The 19,030-nt window shown below is 34.5% G+C and overlaps 1 protein-coding gene across 3 annotated transcripts; it reads left to right on the forward strand.

Moving 5' to 3' along the window:
• The first annotated feature begins 5,865 nt into the window (after nucleotides 1-5,865).
• On the forward strand, nucleotides 5,866-17,169 carry LOC107797067 (CMP-sialic acid transporter 3). Of its 3 annotated transcripts, none has more exons than XM_016619923.2 (16): nucleotides 5,866-6,201; nucleotides 7,244-7,451; nucleotides 7,719-7,835; nucleotides 7,936-7,992; nucleotides 9,899-9,976; nucleotides 10,882-10,926; nucleotides 12,622-12,681; nucleotides 12,821-12,943; nucleotides 13,059-13,136; nucleotides 13,474-13,543; nucleotides 14,342-14,449; nucleotides 14,616-14,749; nucleotides 14,829-14,908; nucleotides 15,886-15,934; nucleotides 16,020-16,083; nucleotides 16,727-17,169. In XM_016619923.2, exons 2-15 carry the CDS (start codon nucleotides 7,284-7,286, stop codon nucleotides 16,068-16,070), a joined length of 1,218 nt encoding a protein of 405 aa, XP_016475409.1. In that variant the 5' UTR covers nucleotides 5,866-6,201; nucleotides 7,244-7,283; the 3' UTR covers nucleotides 16,071-16,083; nucleotides 16,727-17,169. The 3 variants fall into 3 exon arrangements, with proteins under 3 accessions (XP_016475409.1, XP_016475425.1, XP_016475418.1); XM_016619939.2 differs by lacking the exon at nucleotides 16,727-17,169 and adding an exon at nucleotides 16,160-16,368; XM_016619932.2 differs by lacking the exon at nucleotides 16,727-17,169 and adding an exon at nucleotides 16,213-16,368.
• Nucleotides 17,170-19,030: the final 1,861 nt, after the last annotated feature.

Raw genomic sequence — 19,030 nt, forward strand, 5'->3', positions numbered from 1 at the left:
CCGGTGCAGCAGCTTTCGGACCTTAGCTTTGGGGTTGCTGCCTTCAGTCCATTCAGAGATCCGAGGTAGCCCTGCAGGCGTCCGCAGGCCTTGACGTCTCCTTCTATCCTTTTATTTTGTTTCTTTTATGTATTCCAGAGACAGTGTTGTAATAATTCTTTCGGACCTTTATTTGTAGTATTCCTAGACAGTCTGTGAAATTGTGACACCAATCTTGGGTAGTTTATGTATAGATTGGTATTGGCATCTTTATTAATACATTACGTTTCAGTCTTTCGCTTTTAATTTCCATTTTTTATATAATGTTGGCTCTCAATTGTTAAAGGATTAAAAATGGGAAAAAGGTAAATAATTCAAATGGTTGGCTTGCCTAGCTTTCGGGTCGTGACAATGGATCGGGATGAATAATTTATTCGTTTTTTCATTATCCGTTTTCGACCCGAATCATATCCAACCCGCCCCGCCCCGCCCCGCCCGTTTGCCACTCTTATCACAGCCACCGCAATCTTCGGTGGTAGTAATTATTATTGGTACATAAACATTAGGTTTAAGTTGGGATACGTATAACATTTAGGAGAAACAAATTAGTTATAAGTATTGGAATGAAATATATCCACATAAAGTGAAATATATAAGAGTTTCATATGCTTGGTCGATTAAATTATAGTCCGAATTGAGTACTTTATTATGATTGGACGTTGATGACTTTTAGGAGCCATAAGATGAACTTAAGTAGGAAGTAAATTTAACCAATACTTATATTTTAGTAAGTAAAAAATAGGTGGATCGAAGTCCTTGTTGTATTGGCATCAAATTCAGAAATGAGAAATTTTAAGAAGAATTAATACCTGAAGCATCCTCTAAATTTGGTAAATTAAATGATAATCTTCCCAATTTTTAGCATATAAGTGACAATGACCTCGCACCTACTACGTAGTCTACTACTAGAACAAGGGATCAGATTATTTTATTTTCTCGACAAAAGAGCCAATGTAATTTGATTTAGTTATGTTGCAAAAAAGTCATGTGTTTGTTAAATTTTATTAAATTAACCTTCGGGTTATTTAAAAAATTTCAGGAACTAATTTTGTTCTGAATTTTGAAAAGCGGTTACAACCAAACACATTTGGTTTCGGTTCTAGAACGGCAAAGGGTCAAATATACCCAGTACTATGAGAAAACGTTACAATATACCCTTCGTTATATTTTGGGTGTAAATATATCCCTACCGTAACACTATTGATTCAATATATCATTCTTTTATTAATTAAGTTTGTCCAAGATGGACATCTAATCGTACGTGACACTAAGTGGCATTGATATTTTATGAGGTGGATGTCACATGGCATGCCACCTCAGTGCCTCTAATCCATATATAAAAGACTAAAATTTAAAATATAATATTTTTAATGATAGCGGTGATAATAGTGGTGGAGAGGAAGAAAATTTTAGTGGTGGAAAAAAATAAAAGGGAGAGATAAAATGGGTTAGGGTGCTGAGGTGGCAAGCCATATGACATTGGATGTCCACTTTGGACAAACTTAACGAAAAAAGAGTATATTTGAACCAATTGTATAACGACATGTGTATATTTGGATTCAAAGTATAAGGATGAGTACATTTAAACCTTTTCTGATAGTACAAGAGTATATTTGACCCTTCTCTAGTTTTAGAATAAGGTTCACAAGGCGACGCCAAAATTTCAAACTTGTGTTTCGAGATTTTAAAGCTTTTTAATTATTAGGTTCTAAATTATTATTTTATACTTATTTAATAAATTTTTAAAATAAATTAAATGCTTGAACTAAAACTATTGAGTTTGACCTCTTCACAATAGAAATGTTCAGTCTATTCAGTACACTAGAATGATCACAAATATATACTTGAGAAAATTGAGAAGGATTATGGTAATTAAATAATTAATAAACCGAAGGAGTACATGAAAAGCAATATTGCTTGAAATGGGGTGCAACATCTTTATTTGCACATTTTCATCGTTGTCTCTGAAAAATAAAAATAATAAATCCAAAATACCTATCTCATCAAAACTAAATTATCACCAATATATGATCAAATCAAAATTCCACGTTATTTACATGCATGCTTTGGCATATTCGGACATTAGATCAATTTCTCCGTACGTATGAATTATTTTATCCTAAGCTATAGTAATATCTTGTCCATCTCAATTTTTTTCTTTTTAAAACCTGTCAATATTTAATTATTTTCTTAAATGATGGAAAATGACATTTTAACAACGCCAATAATATAAAAAACTGTTATCCAGTGGAGAAACGTGGCAACCCTGTTGCTTTTTTTGGCAATCTACTAGAAATATTGTCAAATATGATTGAGGGAGTAATTTATTTGCCAATTGAGAAGTTTACATAAAATAATAGAATTAAGAATTCACTGTCTCACATAAAGAAGACTAATTATCATCCTCTCTCCCAATCAATAGAATGGATTTTTTTTCTCCCAGTAGACTGTTCGTGTAACTCCGGGAGAAATTTAAAAACAGCCAGATTTACAAGTAGTTGTTCAAAAATAGCCCAATTTCAAAAGTAATCGAAATTTAGTCACTTTTCATATAAAGATAAATCTGAACGAAAACACTGTTTAAAATCCGGAAAAATACTCCTGCATAATATACTGGAATTCCAGTATAATATATCGGTCCATCATAATATACTGGAGTTTGGAGTATCGGTGCTCCAGTCTCCAGTATATTATACTGGAGCCAGCAAAGTATACCGGTCCAGAATTTTCATACACAGGTGCACTAAACTCCAGTATATTATGCTGGAGCGGTCTCTGTTACAGCAAAATAGTGGCTATTTTTTATTGACTTTGTAAACGCTGGCTATTTTTGAATGACCACTCCGAAAACTGGATAGACCGTGCTATTTTCACTGTAACTCATGATGAAAGGATTAGAGGAACTTTTTTTTTTCTTTCAATTTTACTAAGTAATACTTTCATTTGTTCAATCTTTTTTGTGATAACTGCCTAAAGAAGAGGTAAAAGATAGAGGGCCTTTGGATTGATAAAATTCTACACATAAACTATAGTACCTAATGATTGTGGAAGAAAGAAAAGCCCAATAATGTTTCTCCAGAAAGAGCCCAAGAAATCCAATAGAGAAATGGGCTAGTCCATCCTCTATGGGCTTATTAACTTTGCCTAAATCTCTACATAAGGAATTTTTGCCTCTAATAGCAAAGGTTAACATCATATTTATTTTAAATAAATATCTTTTTAAAAAATTATCTCCTATAGCTACCTTTTAATTTTTATAGCAAAATATCTATTTATGGTCACTTCTTACCTTTAAGCCATTAAATACCCTGTGTATTATTATTTTTTTCTCCCTCTCTCCTCCTTTCTCTTTCCTCTTTCAGTTACACATCTTCACCGCCTCCTTCGAAACTACCTAATTTTTTGCACTTTACTCTTATCTGCTTATCGCTGTAAGGAGAAAATAAGTCAATCTCATATTTCCTCCTTCTTTCTTCTTCCCAGAAAGCTGACATAAGCACAATTTCAAGAATTTCTCCAAAAACCCATTTGAATGGAATTAAGTTTGATAATAGTTTCAAAAGGAAAGTTTTCCAGAAGTTTCTGAAGACATGTTTTATCAAATTATTGGTTCTGAGATCAACTTTGAGTTGTTTTAAACTTATTTGCAAATAGCTCTACCTGGAAGCCCTAATATCTCCATCTATCTGCTCTCCCTCATCAAGCTCATCACCGGCAATATAGATCTTGTGTGATTTTGTGATTGTGCTCTTTGGACGCTCTAGACGAGACGACATTAGGGTTATTCTTGAACAAAGACGACGGAGTTTGGGGTTGAGCAACTTGAAGAGTCTGTTACCTTTTTTTCATTGCATTTCAATGTATCTCGCTTTATTCTATGTATTTCATTGTATTCATTGTCTTTTTTTTATTGTATTTTAATGTATCTCGCTGTATTCTATGTATTGCATTGTATTCTTTGTCTTTTTTTTTCATTGTATTTCAATGTATCCCGTTATATTCTATGCATTTCATTGTATTCACTCTCTCGCTATATTCCATAAATGTATTCATATATTTTTTTAATTAATATAATTTATGTATTCAGATGTATTATATAATTTTTCTGAAGAGTGCTATGTTTTTTTGGGGTATTTTTTGGTTGAGAATCTTTTTTATAAATGGAAATACAAATTTTGTGTGTTATAATTGAGTTTGTTGAGTTATATTAGGAGTCTATTCTGTTAATTGATTCACTTTCCGTTTAAAAACAGTGTAATCCCCGTTTCACGCCGCGAATATAGTCGAATACAATAATCTGTCCAGCTGTAGTCCCATGTTTCACGCCATGAATACAGTTGAATACACTCGAATACAAAAATCTGTCTAGCTGTAATCCCCTGTTTCACGCCTAGAAATGCTACTCTATTCATGAATACAATAGCTTAAATACATCGAATACACTCTAAAAAATCTAAAAATATAGCTATAGGAAGTAATATAGTAAATGGTAGCTACGACTAGCTAATATTCACTAAAACATAGTGCTTTCTAAAAGTTTCTCAATAGACATGAGTATTGTCATTTTTAGCCCGTACCATAAACTATTTATATCTGGTAGTCGAAAAATATATAAAATTTGTATAATTTTTGTATAACATATAGAATGTATATATACACAAAAAATATATAAATTTTATATATTTTTCGGTTATTATTTTTACAGCGGCTATATAATGTCATTTTCTCATAGACGAAAATACACCAACATCATCATAATCTAAAAATATACAAAAGAACTCTACAATCTTTACACAAATAGCCGACTAGGTTTGCTATTTATTTTTCTGTCCGGTATACATAAATTATACTAATTATACATATATTGTACATGCACAAGTTATTTTTAACGGTTGAATGAGCGACTATTTATGTTAATTCTTCGGAAATATGTGTCTTTTCTTTTCAATAAATACTCCTTTCCTTTCTTGTTTTCTTCTTAGAGAGGGAGAAGGCAGCTATATTGCATATTGTTGTCCGAGATTAAGGAAAAGAGCGGAGTATTGAGTGAGGGTTGAATCTTTTACTTCTAAGTAAATATTGAATCTAAAGAGAAGTACTACAAGTGATTTCTCACTAAACTTTACATATAAATTATTTGGTGAGATATTAAAAGAAGAAGAAAAACTCAATAGTTTTATATTACTCAAGGATTCAATCTAGATGCTCTACACAAGGGAAGTTGCTAGGCTTAATCCCTTGTATTTTGTTACATGTTTAGTTAAGTTGGCTTGGACAATTTTTATTACGTCTAATTTGAAATTAAGTAGTTTTTGAAAGCTCGAACATTAAAAATTATAGTTAAGAACAACAACAACAACAACAACAACAACAACAACACAGTATAATTCCACTTAGTGGGGTCTGGGGAGGGTAGTGTGTACGCAGACCTTACCCCTACCCTGAGGTAGAGAGTCCGTTTCCAAATAGAAACCCGACATCCTTCCCTTCAAGAACTTCCCACCTTGCTCTTGGGGAGACTTGAACTCACAACCTATTGGTTGGAAGTGGAGGTTGCTTACCATCAGAGCAACCCCTTTTGTCTTAAATTATAGTTATGAATCAAAAATAAAATTCAAAATATGAGTAATTATTATTTAATTTAAAGCTCCAAATATTTTGATAGATGAATTTCCCTTAAAGCAATGATGGTATAGAATGTTTGTTGGGTTGGAGAAGAATTTGAAAATGAAATTCACTCGTATTAAAAGCTTACTCATTTTTCTCAAAGAAAAATGAAAAATCTACTATGTGACAAGAACTTCACACCTATTATGTTTTACTATTGAAGCAAAGTGATAGAGAAACTTAAACACCAAAAGAATGTGGCTCCCTTTATTCAATTAAATTAAAAATAAACTTTGGAGTAAAAATTAAATTCATTGCCCCTTTCCAACTCCCTTCTTCTCTCCCCTGCATATTCCCCGCATCTTAAAACAAACAAACTCTTTCAGAAATCTTCTCCAATTACACAATTGCCCACGTTTCTAGTCCTTACTAGTTGTCTCAGCTGAAGTCGGTCGGAGTTCTCTGGATCTCGCCGGAAAAGTTTGTCTTCCGGCAGACCGTTTCCCGCCAAGAAATTATACATACTCTAACTCCGTTTAATCACTTCTTTCACAGGTCAGTTCTTTTTTTGTTTTTTGTTTATGAGCAATGTTGAATTTTGTTAAAAAAAGATTGAGATGTAGATCTATTTGAGATACGTTGAGATGTTACATTTTGTTGGCTTTTGTTAATTAAAACGGATGTTACATGCTTGATCCGTGTCGAATTCAATACTATCTGGATATGAAAGTTGTTGTCATGCAAAAAGATGTGATTTTTTTGCTGGTTTTATAGTGAGATCTATTAAATTAATTTCCATAAATTTTGCGTTAAAAGTGACTTGGTTGATCTCTGATTTTGATACCGGAGAGAGGTGAAGTGAGGGTTTATGCTGCTGAATAACTTCATTCAGTAAAAATTGAAAACTAACAAGTGCATTTTGTTCAGTAAGTTACTTAGTGGGCACTGCCCTTTATATACTATGTACGTATGTATGCGGATGATGTTGTCGGTGTCATGATTTAGCTTTTCTATTTAGTTGCAGTTGAGTCACCAGCTGTAGACCATTGGTTAGTGGATTGGTTATATGGCTTCGTCATAGTAATGTTTCATGTGTGGTTATCTCTGTCTATGTTACATGGATTCATTTATGGGTATGTATCCATTATAGGTGTGTGCATACCATTACTGATACATCAAGTCGAATATGCATTAAGTAACCACATCCTAATTACACCGATTTGACACGGGTATGTCAAGGGGAATGAATGATCCATGTAATATGGGTCTTTGTATGCAGCAGTTGCAGTTTGAATTGGATTGTAGTTGGTTAAAAAGGTTGAGAAAATTTAGGATCTGGATGACCTGTGCTTGTATTTCATTTGATGTGCTTAAGCTGTTTGAGCTGACTATTTTAGTGAAAGGTAAATGAAATAGTCTTAGAAAGATGAAGGTGAGCTATATGATCCTTAATTCCTCATATTTTTAGTATATCTTACAAGTAGAACTAACAGAATTTTTTCTCACGATGTTGCCTTACTTTATTTTCTTGTTTGCCCTTTCAATATTTATTCTAATATATGGTGGTTGTTGTACTCACAATGTTTCTTGTATTTAGGTGAAATTTCTTTAAATCTGAAATATTAAGCAGTTGACTCATGAAGAACGGTATGGCAGAATGCGCTGTCTGTCATTCCAAGCTTGTTTCTCCAACTGTAAAAACTATTTCAAGGGCATATGATCGACATAGAAGCAAGATTTCATCAAAGCAGCGTGCTCTTAATGTCCTTTTGGTTGTAGGAGATTGTATGCTGGTTGGTTTACAGGTAGCGGTCCTCTTCACATGTTAACTGTTTACTCATCTTCTTTTCAGCGCTCAAAAAAAGTTTGTTTTTTTGCATGCAAATGGTAATATCTTACGTGTAAACTGGAAACTTATTAAGCTACTTGAATTCGTGTGGATTGTGCTCCTTTCCCAAACAATCACCGTTATTTTGATTGCTGTTATTACATATCTATCAGCAAGGCATTCAAAATTTCTGCTTAATTATGAGAAAGACATAGGTTTAACTCCGTATTTATTTCGTTTTCAGCCTGTTTTAGTATTTATGTCAAAAGTGGACGGAAAATTCAAGTTTAGTCCCGTAAGTGTCAACTTCTTGACGGAGGCGACAAAGGTCGTCTTTGCAATACTAATGCTTTTAATCCAGGTACACTTTATCTATGTTTTTGGTTTTACTCATAATATTTTCTTCATATATTTTCTTTTAGAAAGCTCAATTTATGTGTCTTGTTGGATTGTTTCTGTAGGCCAGGCATCAAAAAGTTGGAGAAAAGCCACTTCTTTCAATATCCACATTTGTACAGGTAAAATGTTATTGATGTGAGTGTTGTAACTGCTCTTAGTTCTTTATTGCTCATCATGTCCATATAATATCATCATTCTTGCATTTGTTCTTTATTATAGTATAAAGTTTGTAAGTGATGCAGTATCTGAGGAGCCAGTCTCTCAGTTGAGTCCTCTTCTTACATGATTAACCTACCATATGTATGGCATTAAGGATGAGGAAGATGCCTAGCCTGGATGATTGTCTTGGACAAAGGGACAAATGAATTGTCGCTTTTGGGTGCAGACAGACCGAAACAGTTTTCTCAATCATCAATTCAAATTATGTGTATGAACCTGCAAAGAAGAAAGATATCATGAGTTGTAAACTTTTTACCACACCTCCAATAGAGTTAGGCAAAGCTCCCAGTTGGGGGCCACACATGCAGGAAGGAAATTTGAGCTTGATGCAAACAGATTGGGCCTTCAAGCATATAAAGTGTTAAGAAAGATCGAATTAGTGGTTTTACGGGAATTCACATCGTGAAGAGCTGCTAATGATATCATGCAGTAAACAAAAGGTGCCTGGCATGATGTATATAGTTTATATTGGATAAACGAACTAAATGCTTCTCTTCACTGGGTATAGTCTACTGAGAAGAAACTTCAAGAAATCCTACAATTCTAGTTGCATATCAGGACGCCCTCATTTATTCATTCCACAAAAGGATCAATATATTGCCGTGAGTTCTACCTCTCTTCATATCAACATCCCAGGCTCTAAAGTGTTGAATATTATCTACAGAAAAGGGAAAAAAGAATAAACATAACGTGGTGAATAAGGATGACGACACTGAGTTGATCCATAATGTGGAGAAAAGGATGAAGACACTGAGTTGACCCAGAGATGCTTAAACTCTTTTAGTATTGTCAAAGAATAGTTTTATTGGGACAACTGCAAATGACATGCCTAACATTGATATAATTTGGACCAAGCTCGGAAGTTGGAACCTTCTCATATTTCTACATAGTGTCAAACTGCCATGTTTTATCATAGCTGAGTTTTCGTGGACCGAGCTCGGGAGTTGGACCCTCTTCATATTTCTACATTGTTTCAAGCTGCCAAGTTTTGTATGAGTTTTGGTTTTCTCGCAAAAGACAATTCAAGTTTGCACACTTGGCTGGAAAAAGAAAACTTCAACCTTTTTACCTAGTTTTGTTCCTTTTGTTTCACTTGTCAGTTTGTCTGATGTAAAATGGAAACATCCTTTAAGTTACTAATTGATGCTTGCAAATACTGGTTTTCCTCTTTCTTAAGCTTCTAATGTGACCTAAGGTCCATAAACAACGAAACTGAGTCAGTGAGGGGTGGGGAGGAAAAAGAAAGGAAAAGTGTAGCATACTTGTTGAAAGACCTCCAGTTGTTACCTTCACAGTTGTGTATGTAGTTGGCAACTTGATAAATGCCAGTGAATAGCTCCAGTTGAGTCAAAGAAATAGTTTGTACATACTTTTGACACCGGCCTGGTGTCTAGTTATGAAAATTTTGACTTATAATAGAACCGAAGACTTCTGATTCCTCCTAGATTGTTGACTGCATGAAAGCTTCCACTTTTCTTTGTTGCAGTGTCAGTTTCATTTTAAAATTAACTAATTCTTATCTGCATCCTGGCTAACTTTTGTTTTCCTTCACCATTCTATTAAAACCACTACTTTGCACCAATCTATTTCAGCTTCTTCGAGAATTGAAATATGTTGTCAGTTTGTATAGCTTTCAGATTCTATGTTGATTGCTTGATATCTGTTCTGTGTGACTGAAATCTTATTGGCTTGACATGCATTCATTAGTTAGTCGTCCATTGTATTTTTTGTACAAACATGCTACTAACATTTAACAGGCTTACTATTACTTGATAATTTCTCATGACCATTTTATATTTTCTTCAGGCTGCACGAAACAATGTGCTTCTTGCTGTACCAGCACTACTCTATGCCATAAATAACTACCTAAAGTTCATCATGCAGGTACTATTTGTTGCTGTTCTTGTCAGCTCTCTGAGTGATTATTCCCATTGTTTTGTTATTTCGTCCAGCATGGCACATTTTGTCTCTGCATTTTTTCTTGTACTGTAAATTGCTAGAAAGTTGGAATAGTGTCTAGTTTCACCCATTCATTCATCGAGAATAACAGGTCTGGCATGAGAAGAGTTGCTGTCTCGAACTTGACTGTTTGTCTCAAAACTTGGGATATATCCAGTACTAATTTCTAAGATTACGTAATGACTTCTGGGCTAGGGAGTTGGATTTTTGCCTCAAAATAAGAAATCTTGAATTCTTCTTCAGTAGTGATGATTCCATAGATATTGTTATTTCTTAATAACTAATACTCAACAAATCAGAGGACTATTCTGGTTTTGCAAGAATGCTTCTGTGCGCAATACTTCCTGCTGGCTGTCGCTTTGTCCTTAGCACGACTAAAAATTCCAAATAAGAGAGGCTGCTGAAGAACCAATTACCATTGTTTAGATGCCCTACTGGGTGAAGGTCTGGCAGGTGTAGACTTGCCATGCCATGGTGCTATAGGAGACAAGTGACAGTCTTAACTCTTTCTGCTTATGGCTAAGATGTAAACGGAGAATAAAATTCATCTTTGGTAACTCTGTTTTGGTTAATGGATTCTTTGCCCTATGTCCTCATTCGCTTTAACAGTTATTGAGACACCTCTATAAAACTTGATTTGATGTTTGGTTTTGAAGCTACTGAGTCATGTATATATATTTGATTGACTGTTCTACTACTATTAAGATCTTTTCACTGTTCAATATAATCTTTAAGTCCTAGCTTGCTAGCTACGAGACTATACACTGGGGATTTTCTTTTACCACAGTTCTCCTTTTTCTTGACATTTTCCCTCTAATATTTTTGTACAGTTATATTTCAACCCAGCAACTGTGAAGATGCTAAGCAATCTGAAGGTAACTGCTATAGTTGACCACTGCTACGATATATCATCTGATTGTTTTTTGCTGAATTCTTCAATTGCTTTACTGACGCTGATTGCTTTTCTTTCTTTTGCACAATCTCCTAATTTTTGGTTATTCCAGATTAGTTAGTGGCTTATTTGATCTCAAACATGAAGCTATGTATCAAGGGTATCATTAGAATAATTACGGTACTAATTTTGGTATCAATGGACAGGTGTTCCATTGTCATTATTTATTGCTGTACCAATAATACCAGCATCTGTGCTACTTCGCTGACTTAGTATGGAATGCCAATAAGTGTATTAGCAATGCATGTGTTGGTGCCAACCATAGGAAGAAGAACTCGGTTACTCATCTTGGATTGGATTAATAATTTTATGCTGATCTACGAATGAGCCTTCTATTTGATTTATTCTATACTTCTTCAAGTCTCCATCATCAGGGGCATCAGGAGTTTCATTCTTGACAATCTCATGCTGATCCGTCGATTAGCTGATATATAAACAAAGTTACAATTATAAATTTTTTATCTTAATTTATAATTATTATTGATCTAATTATATTTAATCAGAAATTGTGATAAATAAATATTAGACTGGACAAAGTGATGTAATATCAAGAGCTCATATGTATTCTAAATTATCATTTGGCTGTGATTGAGTTTAGTCTGAATCCTGTATTCGCAGTTCAAGATGATCAACAGTAAACCTATTCCGTCATAAATACAGTGTAGGTAAATTCAGATTAGCACAATCCAACTTCATCCCTGAATTCAGCCAAATTTGGATTAAGCCTAAATTTAGATCAACTTGCATCCAATATATCACCAGCCAGTTTGGGTTGAAGCGTTATTGTTATCGCCATTGTTTCTTGATCCAAATCTATCCTGATTAGATTCTGAAATTGCTCCCATTTAATCTGTATCATGGAGGCTTCCAGTGTAAATCACTATATATCTTCTTGAAATTTTAAGCAATATGGGCTGATAGTCTGTGTGGTACTCTTTCAAAACAGCTTGCAGTCTTTAGCAGGTGGTTAAATCTTCCTTTGATATTATGAATAAATCTACTCGTGACTGGACTTTAGAGAAAAACTAGATATCTCATAATTGCTAGATTTTCGTATGCATATTTTTCTTTTGTTAGTGGTAAAAGGAAGAATGCTTCTAGTAATTTGGTTTCTGTTATAATCATGTTAATCTTTCCCTTGTTCCCTTCAGTAAAACATGGAAAAGCTTGGAGCATCCATAAAGTGCTATATTTAAGTTCTCTTAGGAATTTTTGAGGTGGTTATAAATTTTCTCCAAGATAATATTATGCACAAGGGTCGGACTCAACTAGTCTGCTATTCCTTTATTGGGTAATCTAGTGAAAGAAAGTTTTTTTAGCATCTATTCTAGAATGTCTAAAGTTATCTGTCTGAATCCTTCTTACGTGGCCGAAAAAAGGACTACTCTTTTTTGTTCACTTTTCTCTCTCCTTGAATATTACCTAAAGCCAAAAAATTTATTAAGGTGGTTATTTCTTTTCGATACCTGAGACTTTACATATCAATTGACGAGTATCTTGGTTTCACTATTATATACCAGCAAAAGGATATGTCTCAGAATACTTTCTTGGATATTATGCTCTGGTAGAACTTTTCTTTAATTTTTACAATATTTGTTTCTATGTTGTCAAAGTGCAGGTTCTGGTTATTGCCGTGCTTTTGAAATTTATCATGAAACGACGGTTTTCCATAATTCAGGTTAGTGGTTTCAAACTGGTAAAATAAGCTGGTGTTGCAATATTGATTGTGAAGGCAGGAAGGAGCGAAGCATCCTGTGTAACTTCTTGCAGGATGATAGAAGTTGTATACCCATATAATAGGAATTATTATGGTACAGTGGGAGGCTCTTGCTTTGTTGCTAATTGGGATTAGCATTAATCAACTTCGATCCATTCCTGAAGGCACCACTTCTTTGGCTCTTCCAGTTACCACAATTGCATACATCTATACACTGATTTTTGTAAGTAATTAAAAGCTTCTACTACCGATTCATTTTTGTTCTGTTATTTGAAGAGGCATTAGTGAACCCTTGGACATCATTTAAGATACTGGCTAAAGAAGGGTTTTTCACACAGGTAACTGTTCCTTCTATGGCCTCAGTATTCAATGAGTATGCTTTGAAGAGTCAATATGACACTAGCATTTATCTCCAGGTAACTTCACCATGGTTGGTTATCATTTCTCTTATTTATTTATCAGCAGAATGATCTGTGGTTAGCTTGGCTCATTATTTTCCTCTGCCTTCTTTCGCGGGACGATTGTTACGTTTGAGTAGCGTAACATTTTTATATACCTGTACTTAAGTACTTATTGAGTGCCAGTTTAATACAATGTTTGAGACTTCGAGCATTTCTTTTCAGTTGATGCATGTCAGATCTTGTCTCTCGAGCAATATAGATTATGCGAATTTCTCTATTCATAAAGGGTGGACGTGGCTTCTATTAGTGCCCTCTTCCTGAACCATCTGACATGTTACTGTTTAACTTGCAGAACTTATTTCTGTATGGATATGGTGCTATATTCAACTTTCTCGCAATTCTTGGGATTGCTATATTTAAAGGTAATGGTGTGATTCTGAGGGTTTTCCTAGAAATCAAAATTTGGCACATGACAAGGCAAATAATAACTGACTTAATAAAACTGCTCTTGACGTTACTGAGTTCACCGTTTTGTCAAAAGAATAACATTGTTACTTTGTTATTTTAATCTCATTATAGTGCTTAGATCCTTGCTTTCATGTTTTATCTTCAAGTAACTGTTACAGTTATATATACCATATTATTACACCTGCCCTGGATTAGAATGTACTGCCAAAGAAAACCTGCAAAATTGCAAATGACATTACTCTTTCATGGTGTAAATCGTATTACTATACGTTAATATCATAGTGGTTGAAAATCATATTACTATACGTTAATATCATAGTGGTTGAAAATCATATTACTAACCAACATAGTGGTTGCAAAATCATATTACCTCTTAGACAAATCATACTAGTAAATCTCTTAATGGCAAATACAATGCTTTATAGTTAGGGAAGCAATCAGATGTATATATCTACTTTGATAGGAGTGGTTATAGGGAACCTCATGATGACATATATGTCTATGTTTGTAACCTGTGCAAAAGTTCTGCTCTTGTTTTAAAAAACTTCTCTGAAATACATTAGGAAAATTGTGGTAAACAAAATCCCATGGTTGGTTTTTCCGTAGAGGTAATTGAAGTGGCAACATATGAGATCATGGATGAAGCCAATCCTACTTCAGACTACCAATCAAAAAATTATGGTACTTCAGAGCAAGGCCTTTGTTGGACAATATTCCTCCAGCCCCTGAAATGTTTCTTCTGAATTTTTCAGGTCCTAGTAGCTTGGATATATTTGAAGGGCATTCAAAGGCAACCATGCTTCTAATTGTTAACAACGCGGCACAAGGAATTCTGTCTTCCTTTTTTTTCAAATATGCTGGTGAGATTATCTACTCAATATGCTCCACCCTTTCTTTTTGGCTCATCATATCCTCCATTAATGGGATTATTATATCTTTGTATTTAGCTCTAAGCCATCTCCTACTTTTAACAAGAAAATTTTCTTTTATGGTATTCTACTCAATAACACAATTTGTTCATACTAGATACGATTCTGAAGAAGTATTCGTCGACCGTTGCAACGATATTTACAGGCATAGCATCTGCTTTGTTGTTTGGTCATACACTGACCATAAACTTTCTTCTTGGGATTTCTGTTGTTTTCATCTCAATGCACCAGGTACTAAAATTGAGAGAGTTGTCCCTTTGATATTTTCCCATTCTCTCTTTGGACTGACCATATTACTTTGATACTTCAGTTCTTTTCACCTCTTGCAAAAGTTAAAGATGACCAACAAAATGGGACATTGGAGTTGATTGATGTCGGGGAGAAGCATAGGTACCTACTTTACCTGTTAAGTATAATGTAGAATTATGTCTCAGCTGTAAGTTGTCTTTCTTTGTCAGCTACTGGTTCTTAGAATAATGCTTTCTGTATCCTATTTTCGTTCTTATATATGCATACTGAGTATGTGATAGGAAGTAGGTTGTGATGGCTTGCTCCTGGTTTGTCTGTTCGTTTAAAATGTTTGTCTGGTGGAATGAGTAACATGATACTCCAACTATAGCCTCTTATAGCGGATGTAGTTCTGCACCTAATTCAGCTGCTACTCCACCCAAGAGGGCAAAATAACACTGAAAGTTTCTCTGTGATACGACTTATATCTTGTATTTTAAGTTTATATCATATCATTGAAGTACTCTTGTCGTTAATTTTTTGTACTTTTAAGTGTCAAAGTTCAGACGTAACCAATTTAGAGAATGTGTATGAATTGATAGCTCCCTGCATAGCTGAAGGGCTGCTTCTGTCTTTTTTTTTTTTTTTTCTATTTCTGCAAATATCATCTCCTTGTTGCTTGATATAACGAATGATGACCCTTTTTCTCATAATAATCAAAAAAAAGTTACAAGTTATTATTGGCATAAGGTCCTTTGCCACGCAAGATATGTCCCAGCTTCACTTACTAAGACAACAAGCCATACTTCAATTACTATTAGGTGATGATTGGCATTGTCCATACTATGTACAGAAGCATTCAAATAACTTCTCTTTTTAGGCTGGTAACTACTTCGTGAGACCTCAATTGGGCAAGTCTTTTTTTCCCTTGCTTTGAGTTGGCCAGAAAGCTTTACCTGCTATTTGCAAGTGCCAACCATAACATCAAATCCATCTATTAAAAGATGGATCTGAACTAAATGCTAAAAAATTTAGGTGTACATCACAGAGATGCATGTTCACCCCCTCGTAACCCTTACTCACCTCCAAAGTTTAAAATGATGCATCTGTTAATACTTCCCTTTTCTGTTGTTTTTCAGCTCTAAAGATTCATCCTTCGTAAATATGGCAGCAGGAGCAAATGAGGAGGTATGGATTTATTTATCAGAAATTTATAGATGCCGAGTTTTCGCTGTATTTCCTATGACAGATTTCATATTAATTTCTTTTCCAGGCTAGTCATCTAGTAGGACCTGATGAAAGACAGCCACTTCTTCCAAGATGAAGTTATTTGAACTGTAAGTCTGCTAGTGTCTCTATACTTTCTGATCCAAGTTGTTGACTTAGATACACATAAATTAAGACCATTTTCAGAGTTGATTTATGGATATGTCTCTTGGTTGCACTTCTTATTCGCAAACTTGGAGAGCTGCGAAGCATGTTGGAGGACTAAAAAGAAGACTAGGGGAGTTTGGTTGGCACCTTGGTCATCTCATGGAATTATTTATCATGTCCTGTTTTTCTTTTTATTTTGATATGTATGAAAAGAACTAAACAAGAAGAATAAATAATTTGACGACCAACTGAGGCCAGTAATTTTTATATTATTTTATACTTATTAAGGAACTGTTTATATCAAATAATTTCCAAATCTGAAGTTGAGTACAGTAAATAATGCTGCTTTCAGTTAGCAATGATATTGATGAGACATAGATATAGATACCAAGAAAGTATGATGTCGTTGACGCTGTCAGATTGCAACTATATTGAATGTCACAGTTAAAGTGCATCATGTACCACCAGATTAACGTGAGAACTTTATCCTGCATGTCTTAGTAATTGTCATCTGCAATTACTGATCTCATATGGTGCTTATTCTATTGTTATTAGACCTCTTTCTTCTGTAAATACAAGCTGCTTACCAGAAAATTGTTATTGTAGGTCATTTCTAGGGCATTTTGTGGCGAGCATTCACAGGGAGTGTAGAATATGAGGTCATTCAGATTAATATCCAGAAGAAATAAAGAAGGTTCTGCTGTTTCTCTTTTCTTCTCTCCAAAATTTGGTCAATCCCTCTACGCTTCACGGGATTCTTTCATCCGGAGAGGACTATATGTTGATGAAGGAGTTTTAGGTAGACAACAACAATATAGTTCTCCTGCAATACAAATACGTGCGATGGACGTTGTATAAGTTACATACCACTTACAAAAAGACATGTAGTGTTACACATTGATTTTCTTGTAAACAGTTGTCATATCAATTCTTTCATACATTCTTGTAATCAAGTAAATTTTGATGATAGAACTGTGCCATAGAATTTGTGATGTTTATTTTCAAGAAGGATGTTGGTTTATCCTGGTTTAAAAGGCATACGATGGTTCATAATATTGGTAGTTTCCTATCTGTGTTAAATTATGCTTATCTCCGCCTTGTGAAAATCTCCGAATTTGGATATAATGTGCCTATAACGTAGTCAAATTAAGAAGGTGAGATTCACCATTGCAGTTTATTTTTCATTTTTTAATTTCAAGCAAATTGTTGAATGATACTTGAATTGCCATCCTTGTTAGTTCTTCTCGTAATGCATATGTGTATGGGCATTAATGCATAGTTATCCGGTCTTTCACTTGGACAGGTCGTATTTTATGCTCAAATTCCACTCTGTTCTTTTAACTGAATGGCCACATGAAATATTCAGTTGTTCAACTGAAGTTTGCACATAAATGACAATATTGGGTCTTTGGGAGTCTAATCTTTTGTCTATCCAATGGACATTGTTCGGGCTAGGGCTGTGCATTTGGATCGGATATCCGAAATCCGATCCGACATACTCTATTTCGGATTTCGGATTTCGGATTTTCGGATTGGATACGGATTATGTTTTATAAAATTTCGGATTTTCGGATTGGATTCGGATTGGCATAATTTTAATCCGATCCGAAATCCGAAATTATATGGGCCTATATATAAATAGTTAAATTCTTTAGGGTTAAATAACTTAACCCGGTTAAGTTAGTATACTATACTAATAGTACTATACTACCCTAAATACTATTCCTATTTCTCCTACCCTAAATCTTCTTTTCCGCCTCTTTCACTTAGGATCCGAGCCCTAGCTGTTCTTTCACCACTGAGTCGTTCACCTCCAGCCCTAGCTGTTCGTTCACCACTGAGTCCGCCTCTCTTCTTCAAAGTTCATAGTGAACTGACCAGTCCAGGGTTCCGCTCCGCCTCTCTTCTTCAGTGTTCATACTGTTCCGCGGTTCCGCCTCTCTTCTTCAGAGTTCAGAGATCTTTCGCCTTAGATTCCGCGGTTCTGCCTCTCTTCTTCTTCACTCTTTATCTCAGTGACTCAGTAGTCAGTCCTCTCAGTGTCGAAGTCTCAACTATCAAGCCAGTAAAGTAATCTTCTTCTTCACTATTAGTTACTATTGTTCATACTGTTTTTTCAATTTTTATGTATGTATCGATTTGTCTTTATGTTCTGTTTTTTATCTCTTTCATTTTCTATACTGATTTTATTACAACATCTATTTCTGATTTTATTTAGTTTTTTTTCTATTACAACATCTATTTCTGATTTTATTTAGTTTTTTTTGTTTGTTTTGGACCTTTGGTAGATGGAAAACGAAACAGAGACAGTGAATGAACTTCAAATTGTTGAAACAGTTGGTGAAAGTAATGCTTCAACTGATTCAGATTCAACAACCAATAACATTGAATCTGAACCTAGTTCGAAGAAAAGAAAAATGGTTAAAGAAAGATCAATGGCTTGACGCTACTTCAACAAGTTCACTGATTCCGAGGGTGTGAAAAAAGCGAGGTGCAAGTTTTGTTCAGAAGAATATGTAGCTGATACTAAGCATAGCGGCACAAGCAATTTGTTATTGCATATTCCCAAATGTCCGACCAACCCCTACAAGGCAGAAGGTAGCCAGACAACATTAGGTTTTCAGCCGCAAGGTCTAACAGGTGATGTTTCAGTTATCCCTTGGAAATTTGATCAAGAGGCATGTAGGAGGGCTTTAGCTCGTATGATTATTAAAGATGAACTTCCTTTTATTTCTGTTGAAAAAGATGGATTTAGAGACTTTGTTAGAAGTCTTCAACCTTTATTTCATATTTCATCTCGTACTACTATGACTAGGGATTGTCTTGAGATTTACCATGAAGCTAGACTTGCTTTGAAGTCTATTCTTAAAGAATCAAAACAGAGAATATGTATTACTACTGACACATGGA

The sequence above is a fragment of the Nicotiana tabacum genome, chromosome 7 (genome assembly GCF_000715075.1).
Source record: "Nicotiana tabacum cultivar K326 chromosome 7, ASM71507v2, whole genome shotgun sequence".
NCBI lineage: Eukaryota > Viridiplantae > Streptophyta > Magnoliopsida > Solanales > Solanaceae > Nicotiana > Nicotiana tabacum.